Source organism: Panthera pardus, unplaced genomic scaffold, assembly GCF_024362965.1.
Source record: "Panthera pardus isolate Hobbes unplaced genomic scaffold, ASM2436296v1 HiC_scaffold_22, whole genome shotgun sequence".
Taxonomy (NCBI): domain Eukaryota; kingdom Metazoa; phylum Chordata; class Mammalia; order Carnivora; family Felidae; genus Panthera; species Panthera pardus.
In genome coordinates this window covers 30,411,386-30,430,178 of record NW_026526788.1, presented here as the reverse complement: position 1 = coordinate 30,430,178, position 18,793 = coordinate 30,411,386, and the positions used below count along the sequence as shown (strand labels likewise).

Genomic DNA, 18,793 nt, shown 5'->3' with positions numbered 1-18,793 from the left:
GTAGAGCAGGGGCTGCCTGCAATGACCTTGAAGGCCTGCCCTAGCCCTGACTTTTATGAGGCCACTGACTCTCCAGCTGGGCCTTGTACAGGAGCGCCTTGTAGCATCAGTAGGGTTTCTTTTCTGGTCCCCACTTCCAGGTGGAGGGACCCATCATTTACTGAGACGACAGGATAAAGGCCGGCTCCTTGGAGCACAAAATGGCCACGCTCCTGTCCCGTGGGAGCGGCCTCTTAATTGGTGATTTACTGCTTGTTGAACAAGCGGGGCAGGGACTTGGCAAGAAGACATAGGCTGGAGGGAGGTGGGGGGCTTCAAGGTCAGCTCCCAGCCAAGCGCAGGTCGGGCCAGAGGAGTGTGGGGTGATGCAGGGACCTCCCTAGCGTGAAGCTCCCTCTGCGGCCGGAGGGCGGGAGGGGCCGGGCAGAGCAGCTCCACACACAGACTCTTTGTTCTCTGCAGGGAGGAGGAAGGCCTGTCTGAGTGTGGGGAGTGGAAGGCTGCAGGGAAGGGAGGAGGTGGGGGTGTGTGGGGGGAGGCCAGCAGGCGGCTCAGGCCTTGGGCCTGGCCCAGGGCCCTTTCCCGGGCTGGGAAAGCTGGGTGAGGAGGGCTAATGTCTCTCTTTCCTCTAAAGGGTTTCTAGGACTCCCTTCCAGGAAAAGGCAGCTCATTTCCTTCTTCGCTGCCCTAGCCAGCTCCAGACAGGAGAGGCCTGGAACCAGGGGGATGCCAGGCCCTCCGGTAATTAGGACCGGCAGGAAGTGATCTTGGGAATTACCGGGGTCAGGCGCCCCATTGAAGGCCAGGGTTTTGGAAGGGCGGCTGGCTTGTAATCTCGATTTGAGATCGGTTGATTTTGTAGTTAGCTCCAAAAAGAAAAGTCAGCTCTAATTAATCTGTGGGCTTTGGAGTGTGGGAGAAACAGGGCCCAGAGAGCACAGGCTAGGGGCTGGAGGCCGGCGGGGTGAGACTCCCAGTCCCCGCGAGGCCTCAGATCTGAGGCCTATGTCGGGGATCCCTGATCTGCTTTAACTGAAATAGTCTGGATGTTCCCACTGGGATTTCATGGTTGTGAAAGAAAGTGCTGTCCCCACCCCAGAAGGCTCCTGCAGCCACGGCTGCCCTCGGCATGGAGCCCGGGGCTGCACGTGAGTGCCCTGTGGAGCCTGGGGTTGCTCAGGCCCTCTGAGAGCCACAGGGGTGCGGAGGGGGGGTCTCAGGCATAGCTGTGGTGGGGCCCTGAGACAAGCTGCCTTCTCCTGGTTTTACTGAAGGCCTGGTACCATGCTAACTCCTTGGGGCAATCATTGGGGGGTGGGGAGGGAGGAGGAATCAAGGCCAATGGACAAAGCGCTCCACTTCCTGGGCTCCTTGACCGAAATGCACCAAGGCCCCCGAGTTCTGCTCGCAGAGAGCCTGGGAAGCTCAGAGAAAGGCCTGAATCCAGCCACAGCCTTTTCTCATGGGAAGGAGATCAGCCTACCCCCACCCGTCTTCTTTCTGGGGGAGGAGGGCCTACCGGAAATCATGGCCACCCCCCACCCCTGCCCCCCACCGCCCTGCCATAAGGCCCAGGTAGTAAAGTCATTCAGAGCAAAGTAAAGTCCTTCATGGCAAAGATGCGGGGGTCAGACAGAACTGGGTTACTACTTCCTGCCTGTGGACCTTCTGGAACTCACCTCTTTGGGCCTCAGTTTGCTCATCTGTAAGTTAGGGTTAAGAATAAAACCTTCCTCACAGGGTTGCTATAAGGATCCAGGAACATGATGTATGCAAAGTGCCACGTACGCAGCCTGGCATGTTGAAAAGACCCGGTAAGGCAGCTTAATGATACTAGCGGTCCTTCTACAGAAATGTGTCCACCCACACGGCCCCCTGCTGTGACTGGCAGATCGGGATGATCACACCCTGTTGGAGAAGGATTGAAGGAGTGTGGGAAGGGCCGGCGTGGCCATATGGCGGGGGCCCAACTTGGACCGGGTAGGAGAGCGTCTGCTCCTCTCGCCCTCACTCCAGCGCCCTAGACATCCCACCTTAGGGCCCAGCTGATGTCCCTTGGGAGCCCCACAGCCTCCGCAAGGAGTGACTGCAGTTGGAAGCTGCTCTAACAGGGGGCCGTCCCAGCCTGCCTCCCCTGGTCTGAAAACGTACAGCCCCTAGCCTGCGGGGAGGGAGTGTGTGCCTCAGTCCTGGTCCTTCATGCAGACCCCAAGGCTTACCGCTGACCGCCCCGCGCCAGTGCACCCCCTGCTGCCGGGTCAGATGGACCAGCTCCGACACGCTTAGAGAGGGGCTCTCACCAGGTTTTGTGATCTACATACCGTCTGACAATACCCGTCGATCCCCTTGAGAGAGAGCCAAGGTTGCAATGTTTTAAACACACGTTGGATCGTACGACACATTTAAAGTAGATCGGTGGTCGTAAATTTGGATCAAATCGGTACCACATGGGTACACGATAATACTCACAGTGTCTAGGCAGCGTGGCTGGTCCCGAGCGGGGTGGGGGCAGCATGGGGCCTGCTGGCACCCTGGGCTTTGATCCTAAGGAGCTAGGGAAGGAGACTGCCTGCTGGCCTGGCTGGTCACTGAGAGGGATGCCAGGCCTGGTCCAGCCGCCCAGGGGTGGCGGTGGTGGACAGAACCGATCATTAGCAAACTCTGCAGGCCACGAAACATCTTTGCTAAGAGTTCAGTTCCACCCATGCTGAAAGAAAGGCTCCCTGCCTGTGTATCAGGTCGCCAGGACGGAGAATTGAAGCAGACGTGGGTCTATCGGTTACCCCATGGGTTCCCCTTGCACCCAAAACACAGGGGCCGTCCTATGGCCTCTGCCCCGGTATGGTGCTCCCACCGCCAGCGCTCACTCCTCCCTGGGTGCTGGGGTGGGTGCCTGTTGCCAGCACCCAGCTGTCTCCTCTGCACGCCCCTTCCAAGTACAGAGGGGAGGAGAGAGGAAAAGAGAGAATAGATAGATAGACAAAGAAGGAGTTCGGGGGATAAGCCTCCACATTCCAGGGAAGGCACAGGGAGGACAGTCTGTGCACAGCTAGCTTAGCCTAGGCTGACACCCTCTGAGTAGACACTCACTTCTGTGTCTGGGCCAGAAGACTGGCCCCTGGGCTTGGACTCATGAGACCTGGCCTCCGATTCCAGCATGATCTTTCGGCAGCCGTGCAACCTTGGGCAAAGGACTGACTTCTCTGAACTTCTCATCTGTACGCGGGGGGATACAGAGCTCTAACGGGCCATGGTCAGGACCGGTGGGATAGGGAGCACGTGAACTTTGGCTAAACCCGAGATGGGAAGTCCCTGGGCACCTGTCCCTGGGCACCAGCATCCTTGTCTCGGCGCTCCTACGGGAAGCAAACTTTTGCCTGAATATGGTGGTCACTGGCTCGAGACACCCACAGCCCCAGTGGGTCTGGGGCAGTGGGACGGGCACTTGTAGCCTCTTGAGAGTCCCTTGACACCCCGGCCCTGAGCTGAGGCTGCTCCCACCTCAGGAAAATAGACCCCCAAGCTCCTTTCTGGATGAGCCAGATTTCCAGTGGGCCCACGGATGCAGATGCCTGCCGTGGCACACGGTTTCCCCGCCGCTGGCATGGCGGTGACTCTGGGGGAACTTCTGGCTGCCTGCACGGAACCAGGAGGCAGCAAATTTTGTAAGCCTGTGTGTGTGGATGGAAGCAACCGCAGAGGCTATAATTTCCACTTCCTGACACAACACAAATTTCTCAGTTTGTGCAGAACTAATTAAAGGTCTCTCAGGTCTTGCCATTTTGGCCCCCTGCCCCCCCGCCAAGCTCCCATAAAACAGTGTGGTGATGGCAGCCGCCCGATTATAGAGTGTGAGGAATGTGCTTCTCCAGAGCAATCTTGCCCGTTCCCAAGTCCCTCCCCCTTCTCGTTCTCCCTCTCCTTCCTGCGTCCTTCCTTCTCCTGGCGCTGGGTCTAGAGGGCTGCATGAGGCTCCTTGTGGCAGGTGGTACCACGGGAAGGACCCAGGCCTGGGCTGGAGTTCCTGCTCTGTCCCTGAGGAGCCATGACACTTTGGGCAAGCCTCAGTGTCATTTGTTAAACAGGAGAGTAGCACCGGCCTCAGGGTGCCTGGGCGGCTCAGCCGGTTAAGCGTCCGACTTCGGCTCAGGTCACGATCTCACGGTCCATGAGTTCGAGCCCCGAGTCAGGCTCGCTGCTGTCAGCCCAGAGCCCGTTTCAGATCCTGTCTCCCTCTCTCTCTGCCCCTCCCCTGCTCTCTCTCTCTCTCTCAAAAATAAATAAGCATTTAAAAAAAAGAAAAAAAGAATAGTACCAGCCTCGCAGCGTGGTCTTAGGATTAGAAATAACGCAGGTCACATTGAAGGACAGCCTGGGCACATGGTAGGCATTCAGTAAGTGGTGACTATTATTAACATTATTTGTAAGTTATTATCGTTATTGTAATGACTGCCCCTGGGCCTTTGCTCAACTTGTTTCCCTGTCTAAAGTGCCATGTCCCTTCAGATCTGCTGGTTGAAGGATCACCGTGGTGGATTAAAAACGGCCATGGGTGCTTTGCTATTCCTTCCACAAGAAGTGGAGGCGGCGTCTCCTCCAGCACCCCACTGACGCGCGTGACTTAGCCACGTGACTTCCTCTGACCAATAGGATAGCAGAAAGTGTGCTGCCTTGACCGCTTTGGAAAAGCTCTTGTGCTCTCAATGTTTGCGGGTTTGAACACTGCCTTGGGCCTGCCATGCTGTAAGAAAACCTGTGTCGCCTGCCGATGGCTGAAATGCCACACGGGGGAGAACAGAGACACCCAGACCACGGCCAGCACCAACCCCCAAACGTGCGGATGAGACCGTCTTGGCCTCTCTGGCCTTTCCACCCATCATCTAACGCAACGGCCCGAGCGAGCCCAGAGGAGACCAGCAGAACTCCCAGATGGCCAATCCACAGAACCAGAGTGAGAAATAAATTACCACTTGAAGCCAGGAAGTTTGGGACGGTTTGCTACACAGCTACGGATAACCGATACGCCCACCCATTCACCAAGATTGAGCTCACAGGCTGTTTTCTCCCCGAAGGCTTCCCAAACCCCTCCCAGCCTGGGATGAATCTCTCTACCCCACTACCCATATTCACACAGTGCTTTGTGATGGTAGCTTAGCACAACCTGCCTTCACCGGGATTATTTGTACAGGAATCTCTGTCTCTCTGGACTGCAAGTTGCCAGAGAGCGGGGTTGGGACCCCACCTCCATATTCCCCACCATGCTCAGCATGGAGCTCTGCCCAGGGTGGGCCCTGGTAATCTGTTCCCATTTACCAGGCCCTCAGGGGGCCAGTGAGAACCTGACTGCCTTGGTACAGATACAGGGCCCCAGTTGGTGGTAGGGGACCCACCTGAGTCTGAGGTCTGGCTGGGCCACTCATCACCTAAGGTCTTGCCCCTCTGAGCCTCCTCCTCCCCCCAGTGGAGACGCAAATTCCTGTCCAGCCAACCTCACAAGTTTGAGGCTCACACTGGGCAAGCGTGTGTGCAAACACGCATGGGCACAAGTCCTGACCCCGCATGTGTCATGGTGAAGTCCCACTTGGGTTGCTAGGGGGGGCGGGAGGTAAGATCCTTCCTTCTCCCTCCCGCTCCTCCTTACCTTTCGGCCGTGGTAGCCCTGGATTCCTGGGTCTCCCTGGGGGAACGAAGAGAAGACCGTTAGTGGGACTTTCCCAAATTCTGGCTCGCACTGTCGCCCTCACATTGCCCTTCCTCGTCTCAACGACTGCGAATCCTCCCGACTTCCAGCCAACCCTGGATCAATAGCTCTGCTTCCTCTGAAACACACGTGCCACGTGGCCAGGCACGGTCAGTGCTTTGCGACTTCTTGTCCCCAGAGCCCCGGGATCCCCGGCTTCAGAGGGAGAGTCTGACACTTTGGGCCTCCACGAAAGGTCTCACTAGAAACCCGATGACCCCGCAGGTCCCTTCCGGTTCTGACTCCAGGTGAATCGCTCTTTTATTGGGACGTTGTGACAGTGCCCCGGGCATCAACCTGGAGTTTCCAGCCAGACTCTAAGCTCCTCGGAGGGTGGGGCCGCGGCTCCCATACTCGTCATCGTGCCTGCACACAAAAGTGTGCAATGCCTAGGGGACCCAGGCAATTCCCAAGAGGGGAGTGGCGCTTTGGGAGCGGGCCAGGCGTGATCTGTCCCTCACTGAGGTCCCTCTCAGCTCCTTACTCAACAGCCTTAGGTGCTGAGTCTCCCCCCGCAGACAGCGCTCCCACCCATTCAGTGTGTCACCCCAAAGGGCCCTCACCTTTGGTCCTGGAGGCCCAGGTAAGCCCTGTGGAAGCAAGAGCAAGGTGAGTAGAGATGGGCTCTGCAGGGAGACAGTGCAGGTTAGGTGTGTGCGCGGTGGAGGCCGGGCCAGAGGAGGGCCCGAGCAGCGATAATGAGTTCTGGATGTGCTAGGGAGCGGGTCTAGAAGATCCTGGACCGGTATCTGAAACCTGCCGAGGGCACACGGGGACGACAGGCTCGAGGGCCTCTTTGGTGCCATGTGGGCACCGTGGGCATCTCTGCTGTGCCCGCCCACTGGAAAATAGGCATCCTGCTAATTTGGCGGTGTGGTTTGGTCCAGGTCCCCGCCCACCCGCCTCCTAATTGGGACCCCTCCCTGGGAAGCCGACCTTGCCCAACAGAGCCTGGGTTTTGCCTTTCTTTGGCCCTGTCAGCCTCCTGAAGAGCCTTCTGTCTCCTTCTGCCCCAGGGCGCTGTGACCACGGCAGTTAGCCGTGGGGAGGTGGTGTGGGCCCAGGGCCTGCGGGAGCCCAAGGGAGAGGCGAAGGAAGGCTGTGGCTCCACTGTGGTCTGGGGCGTAGGTGTGGGCAGCAAACGTGGGCTGAAGGAAACCAAAATGCCCAAATCTGGTCTGTTTCAATTGGTTTCAAAACATGCTTCCTGGTTTTTCTTCTTTATAAACAACCTAACAAAGAAAACCATCTGGCTTGGGTCCAGTGAGTAGGAACCCGATACGTTTGGGGGGGGCGGGGGGTAGGGGTCCTCAAAGAAGTGGATTTTGAGTACGTTGTTGGTTTTCTTGGCTGGGTTGGGTTCAGGTCCCTAAATTTCACTTCCTTTCAGGCTTTCCATTTTCCCATCTCCAAACCCATAGAAGTGAGACTAATATTTCTCCCCGGGGTCCAAAACAGAAATATTTAAAATCTATTGTGGAGGTCAAACTGGGCGGGAGAGCTGGCAAGCTAGGTTTTCACACTGCTGAGGTGCCAAGCTGGGTGCCCTGGGCGGCCAGGGCTGTTGCCCGGCATTGGTAGCAACCTCAGCTACACCGGGACCTCAGCATCGGTGGCAAGAGCAGCTGAGGGGCCCAGGTTTGTGGCCGAGTGACCTGGAAAGTAGCTGTTGTCATCGAGGACTATTTGGCAGGGACATCGCTGACCTAGCAATTCCCCACCTCTGGGAATCTGTTGCAGCGAAAGAATCAGAGATGCACACACACATTTATGGTCAAGGCTATATATTACAGAAGGAACTCATTAACTATTTGTAAATAGGCCCAGCAGCAGCCCAAAGATCCACATCACGGGGGACTTCGGCCGTAGGAAAGGGAGTGGTTTATGATATTAAGTAAAAAACATAAGAGGACACAAACCGTTATATTATTCAGCACGCTTGCGGACCTGGAAAATGCGTGAGTGCTGCTACGTCTAAGGAGAAAAATGGAAGGGCCCTCCGAAATGTTAATAACGGGGAACTCTATACATAGGGCAAAATAGACGCTTTAAAACACTTTGTCCATCTTCGAAATTTTTCTCAATGAATGTATGATGCTTTTGTCATAAGAAGGATAAAGGTTTCCTTCAATCATGTGAATAAACCATGTTGAACAGATGTTGCCTTTAACCCTGTCCCTTCAGAAACATATGGCCTTAGTCTTACCTCAAAGACTGAGAGGACCCATTTTCTGCAAAGAAATCCAGGTTATTCTGCCTTGGTTCTCTGTTGTATTAAATAGGCCAGGAGAGCGGGGTCTTGACCAAGGCTTGGAAACCTTGGTGGCTTGACCTACTGCCTGAGCATGGTCTGGTCTGGAGGAGGCACCTGTTGACCTCCCTTGGCTACAGCATTGATCCAATCCTCAGGCTTGATTCAGGGTCCCCCTGGCTTACCAGACATCCAGATTGGCTGGAAGGCAGCCCAGGGGTGCAAAACCCACATACAGCAGCAAAGACATATTCATTAGGGTGCCGGGTGGTCAGATGGCCCTTAGCTACCTTCTTCAGAACCCACTGCCCCCAACTCAGGTTTTTCTAAGCCCAGGGGTCAGGGGACAGCCTTCAAAGGTGGCCCTGGGAACTTTCTCTCCAAGCTCTTCTCTGCCGAGGCTGGGAAAGGGGCAGCCTCTTAGTGATTTCCTGCCAGGAAGGCAAAGACTGGAATTGAGGCCTGGCCTCAGGAGCTGGGTTTTCAGAACCAGAGTGCAACAGTTGAGTTGGGCAGGGATGGGTAGCTTCTTGCGTGACCCGCCTATGTCCAATGGCCTTGCCAAGGTGTTTCTGCCTGTTAGGTGTTTCTGCCTGTTAGATTCTTGTCAGTTATGCAAAGTTGGGATGCTTCCAGAGAATTCTTGGGACAAACCTTGGGAGAGGAGGTGGTAGAGAAAGGAAGGAGATACTTACGGGTGGCCCCATGGGCCCTGGCAGTCCCGGGGGCCCCAGAGGTCCGCTCGGTCCAGGGGGGCCTGGTGGCCCCGGTGGTCCTTGGATACCGGCCTGGCCCTGTTCACCCTGAGATTGGTGGAAATGAGAGTTAGAGGGAGACCCTCAGGGCTGGGGAACAGCTCCCGCCCCAGTGCCATGCACCCGGTGAGGGCCCTATCGTGGGCTCTGGTGGGAAGGCGGTGGGGCGTGACAGTGATGATGCCGTGGTGGTGACTGCATGCAGGGACCAGTGGCAGCAAGGAGACGGCCAAGACACTCGGCTCCCAAGAGGAGGGGTCCCAGAGAGGATCTGCCACACTAGCGGCTGGCCCCTGAGCAGGAGCCCTGCCGGGACCAGAGGCAGAGGAGTGAGCAAGAAGACCCCACCTGACCTCGAGCATATTTCCGGCCTGGTCAGATGGCCGGGGTCCAGCCCAGGTGGTCTTCAGCCTGGCCTGCCTCGGCTCCTCCCTCCGTGTGAACGGTCACATCCTCTCTCTACACCCACCCGCCGGGCATCGAAGGAGAGCAGTACATTTCTGCTTCCGTTTCCTGCCGCAGGATTTTGCTGTCTGATTGTCTGACTCGGACGGTCAAAGGAGGGCCTTAGGTCACACGCCGCAGAAGTTGGTGTGGCTCACTAAACAACTGGGTGAGTGATTTTATGTAAAACATTTGGGCTGGGGGCTTCTGATGGCACAGGGAGAGTCCTGTCCCTCGAGGCCCACATTCCTGCGGGTGATCACAGACGGAGCCCCGGGTCCAGGTGGCCTGGGTTTCCCCTCCCCTATCCTTTCTGCGTGAGGCCTGCTTCTGTCACCTACATGATCTGTGCCTGGCTTCACAGGACAATTGAGTTGGCAGCCCTGAACTTGGTTGAGTTTTGAAACCGTAAAGTGCTTTATGCCTGTATGGGTCTCAGTTAGTGTTCTTTTGCCCCACCCCTACTCCTCAGTCAGCTGCTCTGAGCCCAGCCTTTGTCACCCACCGCCCCTGTGCCCAGGGTGGACCGAGGGCCCAGGGAGCTAGGGGTGGCATCGGGTCCCCCTCAGGAGGAGGAGAGAGCCTGGCCATGTGACCCAGATCATGGGACTGGGGGCCAAGCCGAATCATCCTAGATCTAGACCGATGCTGTCATATTATTTTCTAAGCGACCTCCCCACGGACCATCTGGGCTCAGCTCCTGTGAGAGGGAGCCCATCCCTGCGGATGGCCGGGCAGGCGTGCGAGAGCTCCAGGCTGGGATGCAGGGGGACACAGGCGGCCGGAGGTGCGGCTTCAGTGTGCTCTCGGCAATTCCCACAGGAGGAAATGATGAGTACGGGTGGGGGCGCCCAGCTTCAGAAGGAGGACTGTGGGATCCTAGCAGCACCTGCTTCAACCTCCCTTGGCCGGGACGGGCTGGCGCAGATGACCCGGGGTTTCGTCCTGCTGCCCGCTCTGAGAAGCCGCTGCAGGGCGCGGAGTGTCCATGGTGGAGGAGGCAGGGGCAGCGATGGGTCACAAGTCGCATTTTGCAGAAGAGAAAACGGGCTCGGAGAAGTGGACCTCCCTGACGGAGGCCACGTGGAGAATTCAGTGGGGAGCCAGGACCCAAACTTGGAACTCTGGACTATTCTTATTCATTCAAAATAAGCCCCCTCCCCCAGAAAAAACGACTCACTGTCCAACTTTCTGCACTTTGGAAGTGACCTCCAACACCATCTGCTAAGTACATCGTATTTCATACAGTGTCCTCTGTCAGCAGATGTTAGACTCAACGTTTAAGCCTCTTACAGAGCCTGTAAAATCAATACTGGTTTATCGATAGGAAATGGACAAGCCTTTCTATGTCCTATGAGGGCCGACAGCATAAAAATCTTATTCTCCGGGCAAAACCTGCGGCAGGCAGAGGAGAGGCCCCTGTTCTTTCCTCCCTACTCCGGAAACCAGGTCAGGGCAGCACAGAAAGTTCTGGCTCACCCGCGCCCTGCTCTTGAAAAGGGAGGCAGTAACACGCAGTGGCCTGGATCGAAGCCTGGGCCCCTCTCAATTTCTTCATCTGTAAGATGGGGATGACGATGACGGCACCCGCCCTGGCGGGTGACTGGTGTGACATTACAAGAGCTAATCCGTGTGGCATTCTTACAGCAGTGCCTGGGGCCCGGCGAGGGCTCAGCCTACAGCAGCTAAAGCAACAGAGGCCAGGAGGTGGCTCTCGGGGGTTGAGGCGAATGGCCATTCTGACAGCAAGACAGCTCTTCTGGAACGGGGTCTGACATTGGGGTGCGGGGGGGGGGTGACAGAGGGGTGGGCCTGGTGCCTCTCTGAGCGGCCAGGGGGCCCCCTGAAGAGTCACGCTTGGAGTAAGCCTTGGGAGCACATGGAGACTCTCGAGGATTTGGCCGCTGTAATGGGATATGTGGGCTCGGGTGGCACATGCATCACGTGTCCCTCTGTATTTTTAGTTGTTAATTGGAGTGAGTTTTCAGCCTCGTGCAGCCAGGTGCCTCAACACGCTGGCCTCTGGGCTCGTGACTCCTGAGTATGGCCAGATGGTGGCTCCAGGCCCTGCCGTCAGGCTTTCAGGGAGCATCTCAGAGCCCTGCCACGTCCAGCATGCCCACGGCCTTGGGGGTAGCTCCTGCCCAGCGTGAGGAAGGCCAGGGGCATCAGCGGCAGCCGCGGGCTGCCTGGCCTGGAATCAAGCTGCAATGCTTCTGCCTGGATCCCTGGCTCTGTGGTCTCTTGTTTTCCGTTCTTGGTCACCTGGTCCTCTCCCAGCCGCCTTGGGTTCATAAGGCAGGAAGAAGGAAGCAGTTGCTCATAGCCATTACACCTGTTGGTCGTGGGCCACATTCCCCCTCCAAATTCCCTCACTCCTCAGACTCAGGTTACAAGCCATCAGGTGCTAAGTGATCCATTTCTAAATATAAAGGGTGCGGGTCCAACTGAGTGAGCCGGGAGGGTGGGGTGGGGTCTGAAGACCCGGTTGCCGGGCTCCCATTCTGCCACTTGCTGTTTGCGTGACCTTGGGCACAAATTTACTTCTCAGAGCCTCAATTTAATCATAGCACTGAAACAATGCGAGGAGCAATGCCAAGTGCTTTGCACACACAATACCCCCTTGAGGTAGGAACTGCTAATATCCTCGTTTTACAAATGAACACCTGAGGCACAGAAAGGTTAAGCAATTTGCCCCAAAGCCCACAGCTAATAAGAGTCCGAGAAGCTGGGTGCTCTGTAAGTTACTGGGTGCTTGACCTTGGGCAACTGACTTACTATCTCCGAACCTTGACTTCCTCATAATAATAATAATACTAGTAATAAATAGGGATGATCATGCCTAAGTCATAAAACTGCTGAAAGAACTAAATGAAGTCACATCTGTACAACGCACAGGCCCAGTGGCGGCTGTCGCTGGTGACTGTTATGAGGAACAGAGGTGTGTGACAGTTGTGGATCTCCTGGGCTTGGGTGTTGTGTATTTCCACATCCATGACATTCGTGGGTCCGTCTTCGTCTCATTGAATGTAACTGAAGGAGAGTGAGGTTCTGGCTTTGTCTACCGTCCCCGCTGGCCCGTCGGGGCCGGGAGACCCGCCGAGCCCCTGGGGAAGCCACTCGTGGTCTCGACAAAGGGAAGGTGTCTACCTGGAAGGTCCGCCTTTTTATGACTGGGGGTGGAGCCAGTCGCACTGAATTGAGGAGAGGCAGCAGCTGAGGAGAAAGATGAGTTGGAAGGCCAGAGGGCAAAGGCCAAAGATCGCAGATGTTCAGAAGGATGCCGAATGTCGCCAGGAAGGCAGGGTGGCCAAGTGGGAGGGGAGGAGAGGAAGAGAGAAGAGTGATTAGTGAGCATGAGGCACAGTGAGGGAAGGTGTGGACGGGGCCCTCTCGTGGCTTGTGGGGTGCAGCAATGAGCTTGCCCTTGGATGGCACAGCATCCCTGAAGGGCAGCGGCCCTCGGGGGTTTGGCCAGTAGCACCCCCAGCCCGGGAGAGTGGGCCTCTTCGGCTGAGCCGTAGAGGCCTCGTGACACACAGCCCACCATTGCACTGCTGTCCCTTCCTGTCCCTGGGGGTGGATGGGGGCTGTCTGGCCAAGGGTGGAGCACACAGAGGCTCCGGTGGGGAGCCACGGGACTGGCTACATTGGTACTCGAAGCCAAGCTGGTCTGTGGCAACCTCTGGGTCGGACGAGAAGGGCTGGTGTCAGCAAATCTGGGGAGGACGGTCAGGGGCCGTGCCAAGTTGGGCTCCCAGGGGCTGAGCCGGCCGAGGGTGTGGCTGGTGTGGGCGCAGGCTAAGTGCTACTGAGGTCTCCCCCCGGCCCCGGGGGCCGGTGGGTTTGGAAAATAAAGGCTGGGCAAAGATGTCTCCAGCCTGTTCAACCACTTTTGGGGGGGAGGCAACTCTCCATCACATTATCTGATGTGATTTTCATTTCTGGAAATTCTCGTTGCATTCAGTCTCCCTACCAATCAAAACTGAGCACCCCATGGCTTTAGGAAGTGGTCAGAACCCGTGTGACAGCAAAGATGCACATAATTGACCTCTCGTTTCTGAAGGCATTTTAACTCACACGAAGCCCCCGGGATGAGTGTTAAGAAGTGGGGGCTCCCTGGGCTGAGAAGGGGAGCCCAGCTGTGGCCCTTCTAGGTCACCGCTGCCTGTAGGGACTGCGGCCGCCCCGAGAGCCCAGCCATCTCCCACTGTGGGGTCTGGGGACGTGCAATGTTGGGCTCTGCGTCCAGGGAGCCTCTCAGCAGAGAGGGGCCCAGAGTCCTTCCAGAATCCACAAACCTTCAGGGTAATGATCTGACTGGAGCGCAGAGACGAAAAAGTGCCGCTCGGGTGCTCCTGGTATGGGAGGGGACCGAGGTGGCAGAGACAGGGCGATGGGGGCGTGAGGGCTGAAGCCCACACACACCAGGGGCCCTGCTCCCTGCCCCAGGGCACTCCACCCCTCCCCTCCCTACCCCTCCCCTCCCTCCCTCCCTGGGATGCTGCAGGCTGGAACCGGGGCAGGGACCAGCCCAGGTCCCCCATTATCTTGTGGGCCTGGAGGCCTGCCACCCCACCATGCCTGCAAACCCCTCGGAGAACCACCAGAGCACTCTCCCTAGATGCCCCCTGCTTTCCTGCCCACGTCCAGATAAACTTCCAGCTGCCTCTCCCTGTCCGTCAGCTGAGCCCCCAACCAAATCCACTCTCCTCCCGGCCTGACTTGTGCCCTACACTGCCATCGTCATTGGTTTGCTGCACTCCGTGGCCTAGGTGCTTCTGGAGCCTTCTATTACTGCTCTCTCCCTCTTCTTGTCTTCGGTTGAGGGGCAGAGAGCCCTCCCCCACCTCCACCCCCACACGTTCACTAAGGAAACACTGCCAAAGCGTCTGCTGCCCTGTTGTCTTTGGTGCTGGGGGATGCTGTCTTTCTTTCGGGTAACATAACAATCCTGTGAGCCCATCGTTTCAAATAAACACAGCTGACCTTCTATTATTGTATCAGGACCAGGCTGGCCGGAACACCAGGGCCCCCACGTCCCTGGAGATCATGCCACTGACGGGCTAGTTCTGTCTGTGCTGCTACCGGCCTGTGCCCCCTGCCCGGGCCCGGCCCAGCTCCCCATGTTGTGGACCCCCTGCATCCTCTCCCAGGCCCAGGAACCCAGGGGTCAGAGTCCGGGTGGCTGACCACTGCTAGCGAGGCCCTTCCAGTGGCCTTCTGGAGCCAGACGGACTCCAAGCCTGACTTGTGCTTGTCTGCAGTCCCTCAGTCCCCTTGCCCAGTGGGGCTGGGCAGCCAGGGAAGCCACACTGTGTGTGTGTGTGTGTGTGTGTGTGTGTGTGTGTGTGTGTGTGTGTTTCTGGGCACAATAAGGCCCAGGGCACAGGGATGGGCACCTAAAGATGCTAGCCCTCCTTACTCCTACCGCCGGGATCTGAGAGTGGCGTTTTTCTGGTCCCAGCTCACCGGGGCCCTCGATGGAGGGCACACGTCTCTGCCCTCCCTGTCCCAAGAATGACCCCCTGCCATCAGTGTACCCATTTGAAGCTTCCTAATGGGCTGCAGCAGGCTTTGGGCTCTGTATTCAGGGGCAGAGCAAGGAAAAGGAAGGAGCTGGGGCGTGGGGGGCGATTGGGAGACCCTCCCAGCTCAGAAATCCCCACCCTGCTCGGAGAGGGCCTCCTCTGTTCCTAAGGAGGCACAGGGGAGATTTTATCCTTGAATCGATGCGGCCAGCTCCCAGTTGTCTCCCACCACTGAGGTTGGGGTCATCTGAAACAATGACTAACCCAAAAGTCCCTCTGATTCAGCCCGGGCGGGCCGCCAGACACACGCACTCAGCCACACACACACGCACACTTGCACAAGCTGCACAGCCTCACGGAGGAGGTGATGCGCGGAGGAGACGCAGGGCTGGACGCCCGGAGTTCCAGACACAAACATGCTGGAAGGCTGGCAGGCCCTCCAGCACAGGGACAAACATACAAAGACACACCCCGGGGGGGGGGGGGGTGGCGGAGAACATGGGCGCTGGAGACCAGCTCTGCACAAACACACCGCTGACCCCCGGGCGCCGTCCTGGGGGCCTGCCATCCCCACGGCCACCGCGCGGGCTGCTGAGTGTTCCCCAACCTCTGTAGGTGCTGGGGGCCCAGGGAGGTGAGGCTGAGCAGGGGACTGTGCCCCAGGGAGACTCAGTTTTAGGGGTTCACTTACCCGATGTGGGTACTCTCCACACTGACCCTGGGGAAGGGAGAGGAGAGGCTGGCGTTAGGCACTTTTAGGGGCAATCGTGCCCTCAGGGCCCCCCCTCCCCACATGCTCATCGCCCACCGGCCCTGCTCTGGTCCTGGACCAACTCCCTCCCTTGCCCCTGGCTGGCAGCAGAGAAGAAGCCCCAAGGGCCTGCCTGGCTCTGGCCCCACGGACCCCAGGCAGGATTCTGCTGCCATACCCCCACATGCCAAGACCGCACTCAGGAGTTATGCTCCTTGCCTGGCTGCAGGTATCTTCCAGAAAGGTCGATGCTCTGGGTGCGTCCCCCCAGTGGCCCTGAGCAGGAGCCCGTGGATGGGAACTCCAGACACTAAGAGGGCTGGGGGCCACGGGGCTCTCGGAGACACCTTCTCTGAGGTGGGGGTGCCAGGCTCCTGTGCCATTCGCCTGTGGCAAGCCCAGCAGAGCCTCCGTCAGAAACGTAAGGAGGTGGAGAATGTAGGCAGCCAGGAAGGGAGCCAAGCCAGTTTGCAAACTGACACCTCAAAATCCTAGAGCTCACGGCGGCGCACCAGGAAGCACTTGGGGGTGGCGGGCGGGCAGGGGCGTCTGAGAAAGGCCGGGCTCCGGGCCACCCCTCCCGCCAAGGGAACACCTCCCAAGGGCAGCTTCTCTCTTCTCTCTCACACACCGCAGCACCACCGGGGATGCCCCGGTTCTGCTAACATTTGAAAATAGCCGCTCTGGACTGCTTTCTAACGTGGGGGGCGGGGGCTTTGTTTCCTGAGATGAAAGTTCTGGAAAATTTCCATCAGGCTTACCTTTTCTCCTTTTTGTCCTTGAGGTCCCTAGGAAGAGACGGAAACGACAGAGTTAGAAAGTGAAGCTGAGGTCACAGGGGCCCGAAGCCTCCCCTCTGGGGGCCCTTAGGGTCAGGTACTAACCGGCTGTCCTCGGGGACCCATCAGGCCCTGCGGGGAGGAAACACACACAGGTCAGTGGGCACTGGTACTGGGTACGTGGGGGGGGGGGCCGGGGCAGCGCTGTGGACACTGGGGGCTTTGGAGAAACGTTTGGTGAGAGACAGGAAGCAGGATGTTGGCGACTTAAGCCACGTTCCGGGCCCCTCAGAGGAATGTAAGGGGCCTTGGGGCTCCTCCTGGGGTGTCTTGTCAAGTTTGCACGGCTGAAAAAGAAGCCTGGGTTCAGGGTGGACCCTTGGTCCTTGAGGAGGACACAGGGTTCAGCTTGTTGTCTCAGGAGCTGGCCTGAGGCTGGTGTTGGAGAGCCCGCACGACCGGCGTGGAGGTTAGAGGGGAGGACTGGCGCATCAGGCTTTGAGGACCCGCTCTGAGGCAGGCTTTCGGCATGCCGCACACACGCTGGCCCACGAAGAAGGTGGTCATGTCAGCTCCGCCTCCCAGATGAGGTGACGGAGACAAGGTCCTGCGGCTCAGTGAATGGGGGCACTGGGACAAGAGCCGGGTATGCTGACGGCAAAGGTCCAGCTGTTTCCACTCTGCCACACTCTTTGAATTGGGCTGAGGCTCAGAAGGCAGGGCTTCTAGACTTGGCTAGAGCCACAGCAGTGCCCCAGGCCCTGGGCCCTGAGGTCGCTTCCAGCCACCATCTTGAGGGCCTGTGAGGATCCACCTGCTGGACCGGTCTCTTTGGGGCTTAAAGAACTCAGGGCCCCCTGGGATGGGTCCACGTTGGGGAGAGGAGCGTCTCTGGCCCCTGACTTGTCGACTCGACCAACCGCCAAACTGGGAAATTCCCAGGAGGTTCATGGGAGGGGACAAGTGGCCTCGGGACAATCCATGTGGCATCCAGCCCATGCGGTTGACCAAGTGTTCAGAATAAGGCCAGCAAAATGCGACGCATCCGGCAGGGAAGCAGACTGCAGGTGGCCGGGCCACTCCCTCTCACGACAAAGACAGGCATATGACGAAGGGGAGGGCCGGGGGCCGAGGAAAGTAACACCAAGGTTGGGGACCGCAGAGACTTGGAGCATCCGGTCCAGATATCCCAGACGGTGGCCCGTGGGACAACAGTGGTCCCGGAGGTATCGTGTTGATGTTTTATTTCAATTAGCTGCTAACAGTTAAGAGCAAGGAGAATACAACACAAACCTGGATTTCAAGTCTCTCTAAATATTTCAAGGTCCAACAACAGATGGCACCGATGAAATCTAGCTGGACAGTGGCTGCCCCTTTAAGAAAGGTCGTGGATGATGTGCTAAAGGCTCTTGTCACACCTCCCCTGTGCCAGGCACTGTTCTGAGCACTGGGTGTGAATGAGCTCCTCCCACCCTGATGGGCGGCCCTGAGCCGTGGGATAAGACGTGAATTCAGAGTCCTGGCTCTCCTTAATGGCACGTGTGGGATCCCTGATCCTGTCTACACCTTACATTAGGTTCTCAGAGCTACTGTGGGGTGGCCGGGGCAGGGGTGATCCCCTTTTGAGGTGGGGACACAGGCTAAGCACATGAGAGTGAGCCCCCCCCCCCCCCCATATGGGATACCTAGCCGAGGGGAAACCATCTGGGGATGGAGGTGAGCGGGAGACAGACAGATGATAAGCAGGCCAAGATAATTACACTAGACAGTGTGTTGAATTAGTAGCTCGGGATCCCTGGGCCAAGCCAAACAGAAGCTTAATGGCTCTGTGGTCTGGCCGATTTTGATGGATGACTAAGACACAGGCAGGGGGTCTATCACACCGATGTGGCTCATGGGAGATGGGACTGCCTCACCTTTCCGCCTCCCCCCAAGTTACTTCTGACCCCCAAACAGACAAAGGAGACTCATGGTGGTTAAGGGGGAGCCAGAGGGATGGCAGAGGAAGAGCCCCATAGAAGGGTTCCTTTCCTTCAAGACCGAAGGCCCTGGCAGCAGAAAGGAGGTGTGGTGGACAGGTACGATCTCACCCCATGGGTCTCAATCCTAGCCCTCTTATTTAGAAGCTAGGTGGCCTTAGGCAATACGCTCAACCACTCTGTGCCTCGATCTCCCCTTCTGTAGAGTGGGGATAATAAGCTTTTATGAGGATTACAAAACAGTGCCTAGCTGACCATCATTATCACTTCTGGGTTGCCACGGACTATGTTATGGTAGCATCCAGGTCAGTAGGCAGGGGAAGAAGGTGGCAGGGAGAGGGTTGAGGGAATAAGCACCCCGAACTCCTGGCATCTAAGCCCCTATGCCTCTAGAACAATGGCAGCATGGAAGTGTATTCCTGCCATGGTCTCCATTGCTTCATGCATGTGCATAGCAGGCTTGGAACGGGGAGGCGGAGGGGGTGGGGGGGGGGGGACAACAAGAAATGCACCTGAAGGGGAGGTGGCTGTGACGGACAGGAAAGCTGGTTGGGCCCCTGGAT

The 18,793-nt window shown here is 57.6% G+C and overlaps 1 protein-coding gene across 19 annotated transcripts in view; it reads right to left on the bottom strand.

The window, feature by feature from the left end:
- Positions 1–18,793, bottom strand: part of LOC109264357 (collagen alpha-1(XIII) chain) — a 79,956-nt gene that overhangs the window by 43,601 nt on the left and 17,562 nt on the right. For 16 of the 19 annotated variants that reach the window (XR_008416716.1, XR_002078703.2, XR_002078702.2 and 13 more), the window contains 7 exons: positions 16,357–16,383; positions 16,234–16,260; positions 15,413–15,439; positions 12,341–12,406; positions 8,687–8,794; positions 6,304–6,330; positions 5,642–5,677 (listed from right to left, as the gene is read on the bottom strand). Coding sequence is in view for 15 of the 19 variants with exons in the window: in XM_019444387.2 (XP_019299932.2) it covers positions 5,642–5,677; positions 6,304–6,330; positions 8,687–8,794; positions 12,341–12,406; positions 15,413–15,439; positions 16,234–16,260; positions 16,357–16,383 (318 nt within the window). In the remaining 4 variants the exon portion in view is untranslated. Of the gene's footprint in view, positions 1–5,641; positions 5,678–6,303; positions 6,331–8,686; positions 8,795–12,340; positions 12,407–13,491; positions 13,549–15,412; positions 15,440–16,233; positions 16,261–16,356; positions 16,384–18,793 lie in introns of all 19 variants that reach the window. The other 3 variants (XM_019444388.2, XM_053888540.1, XM_053888542.1) reach the window with 3 other exon arrangements.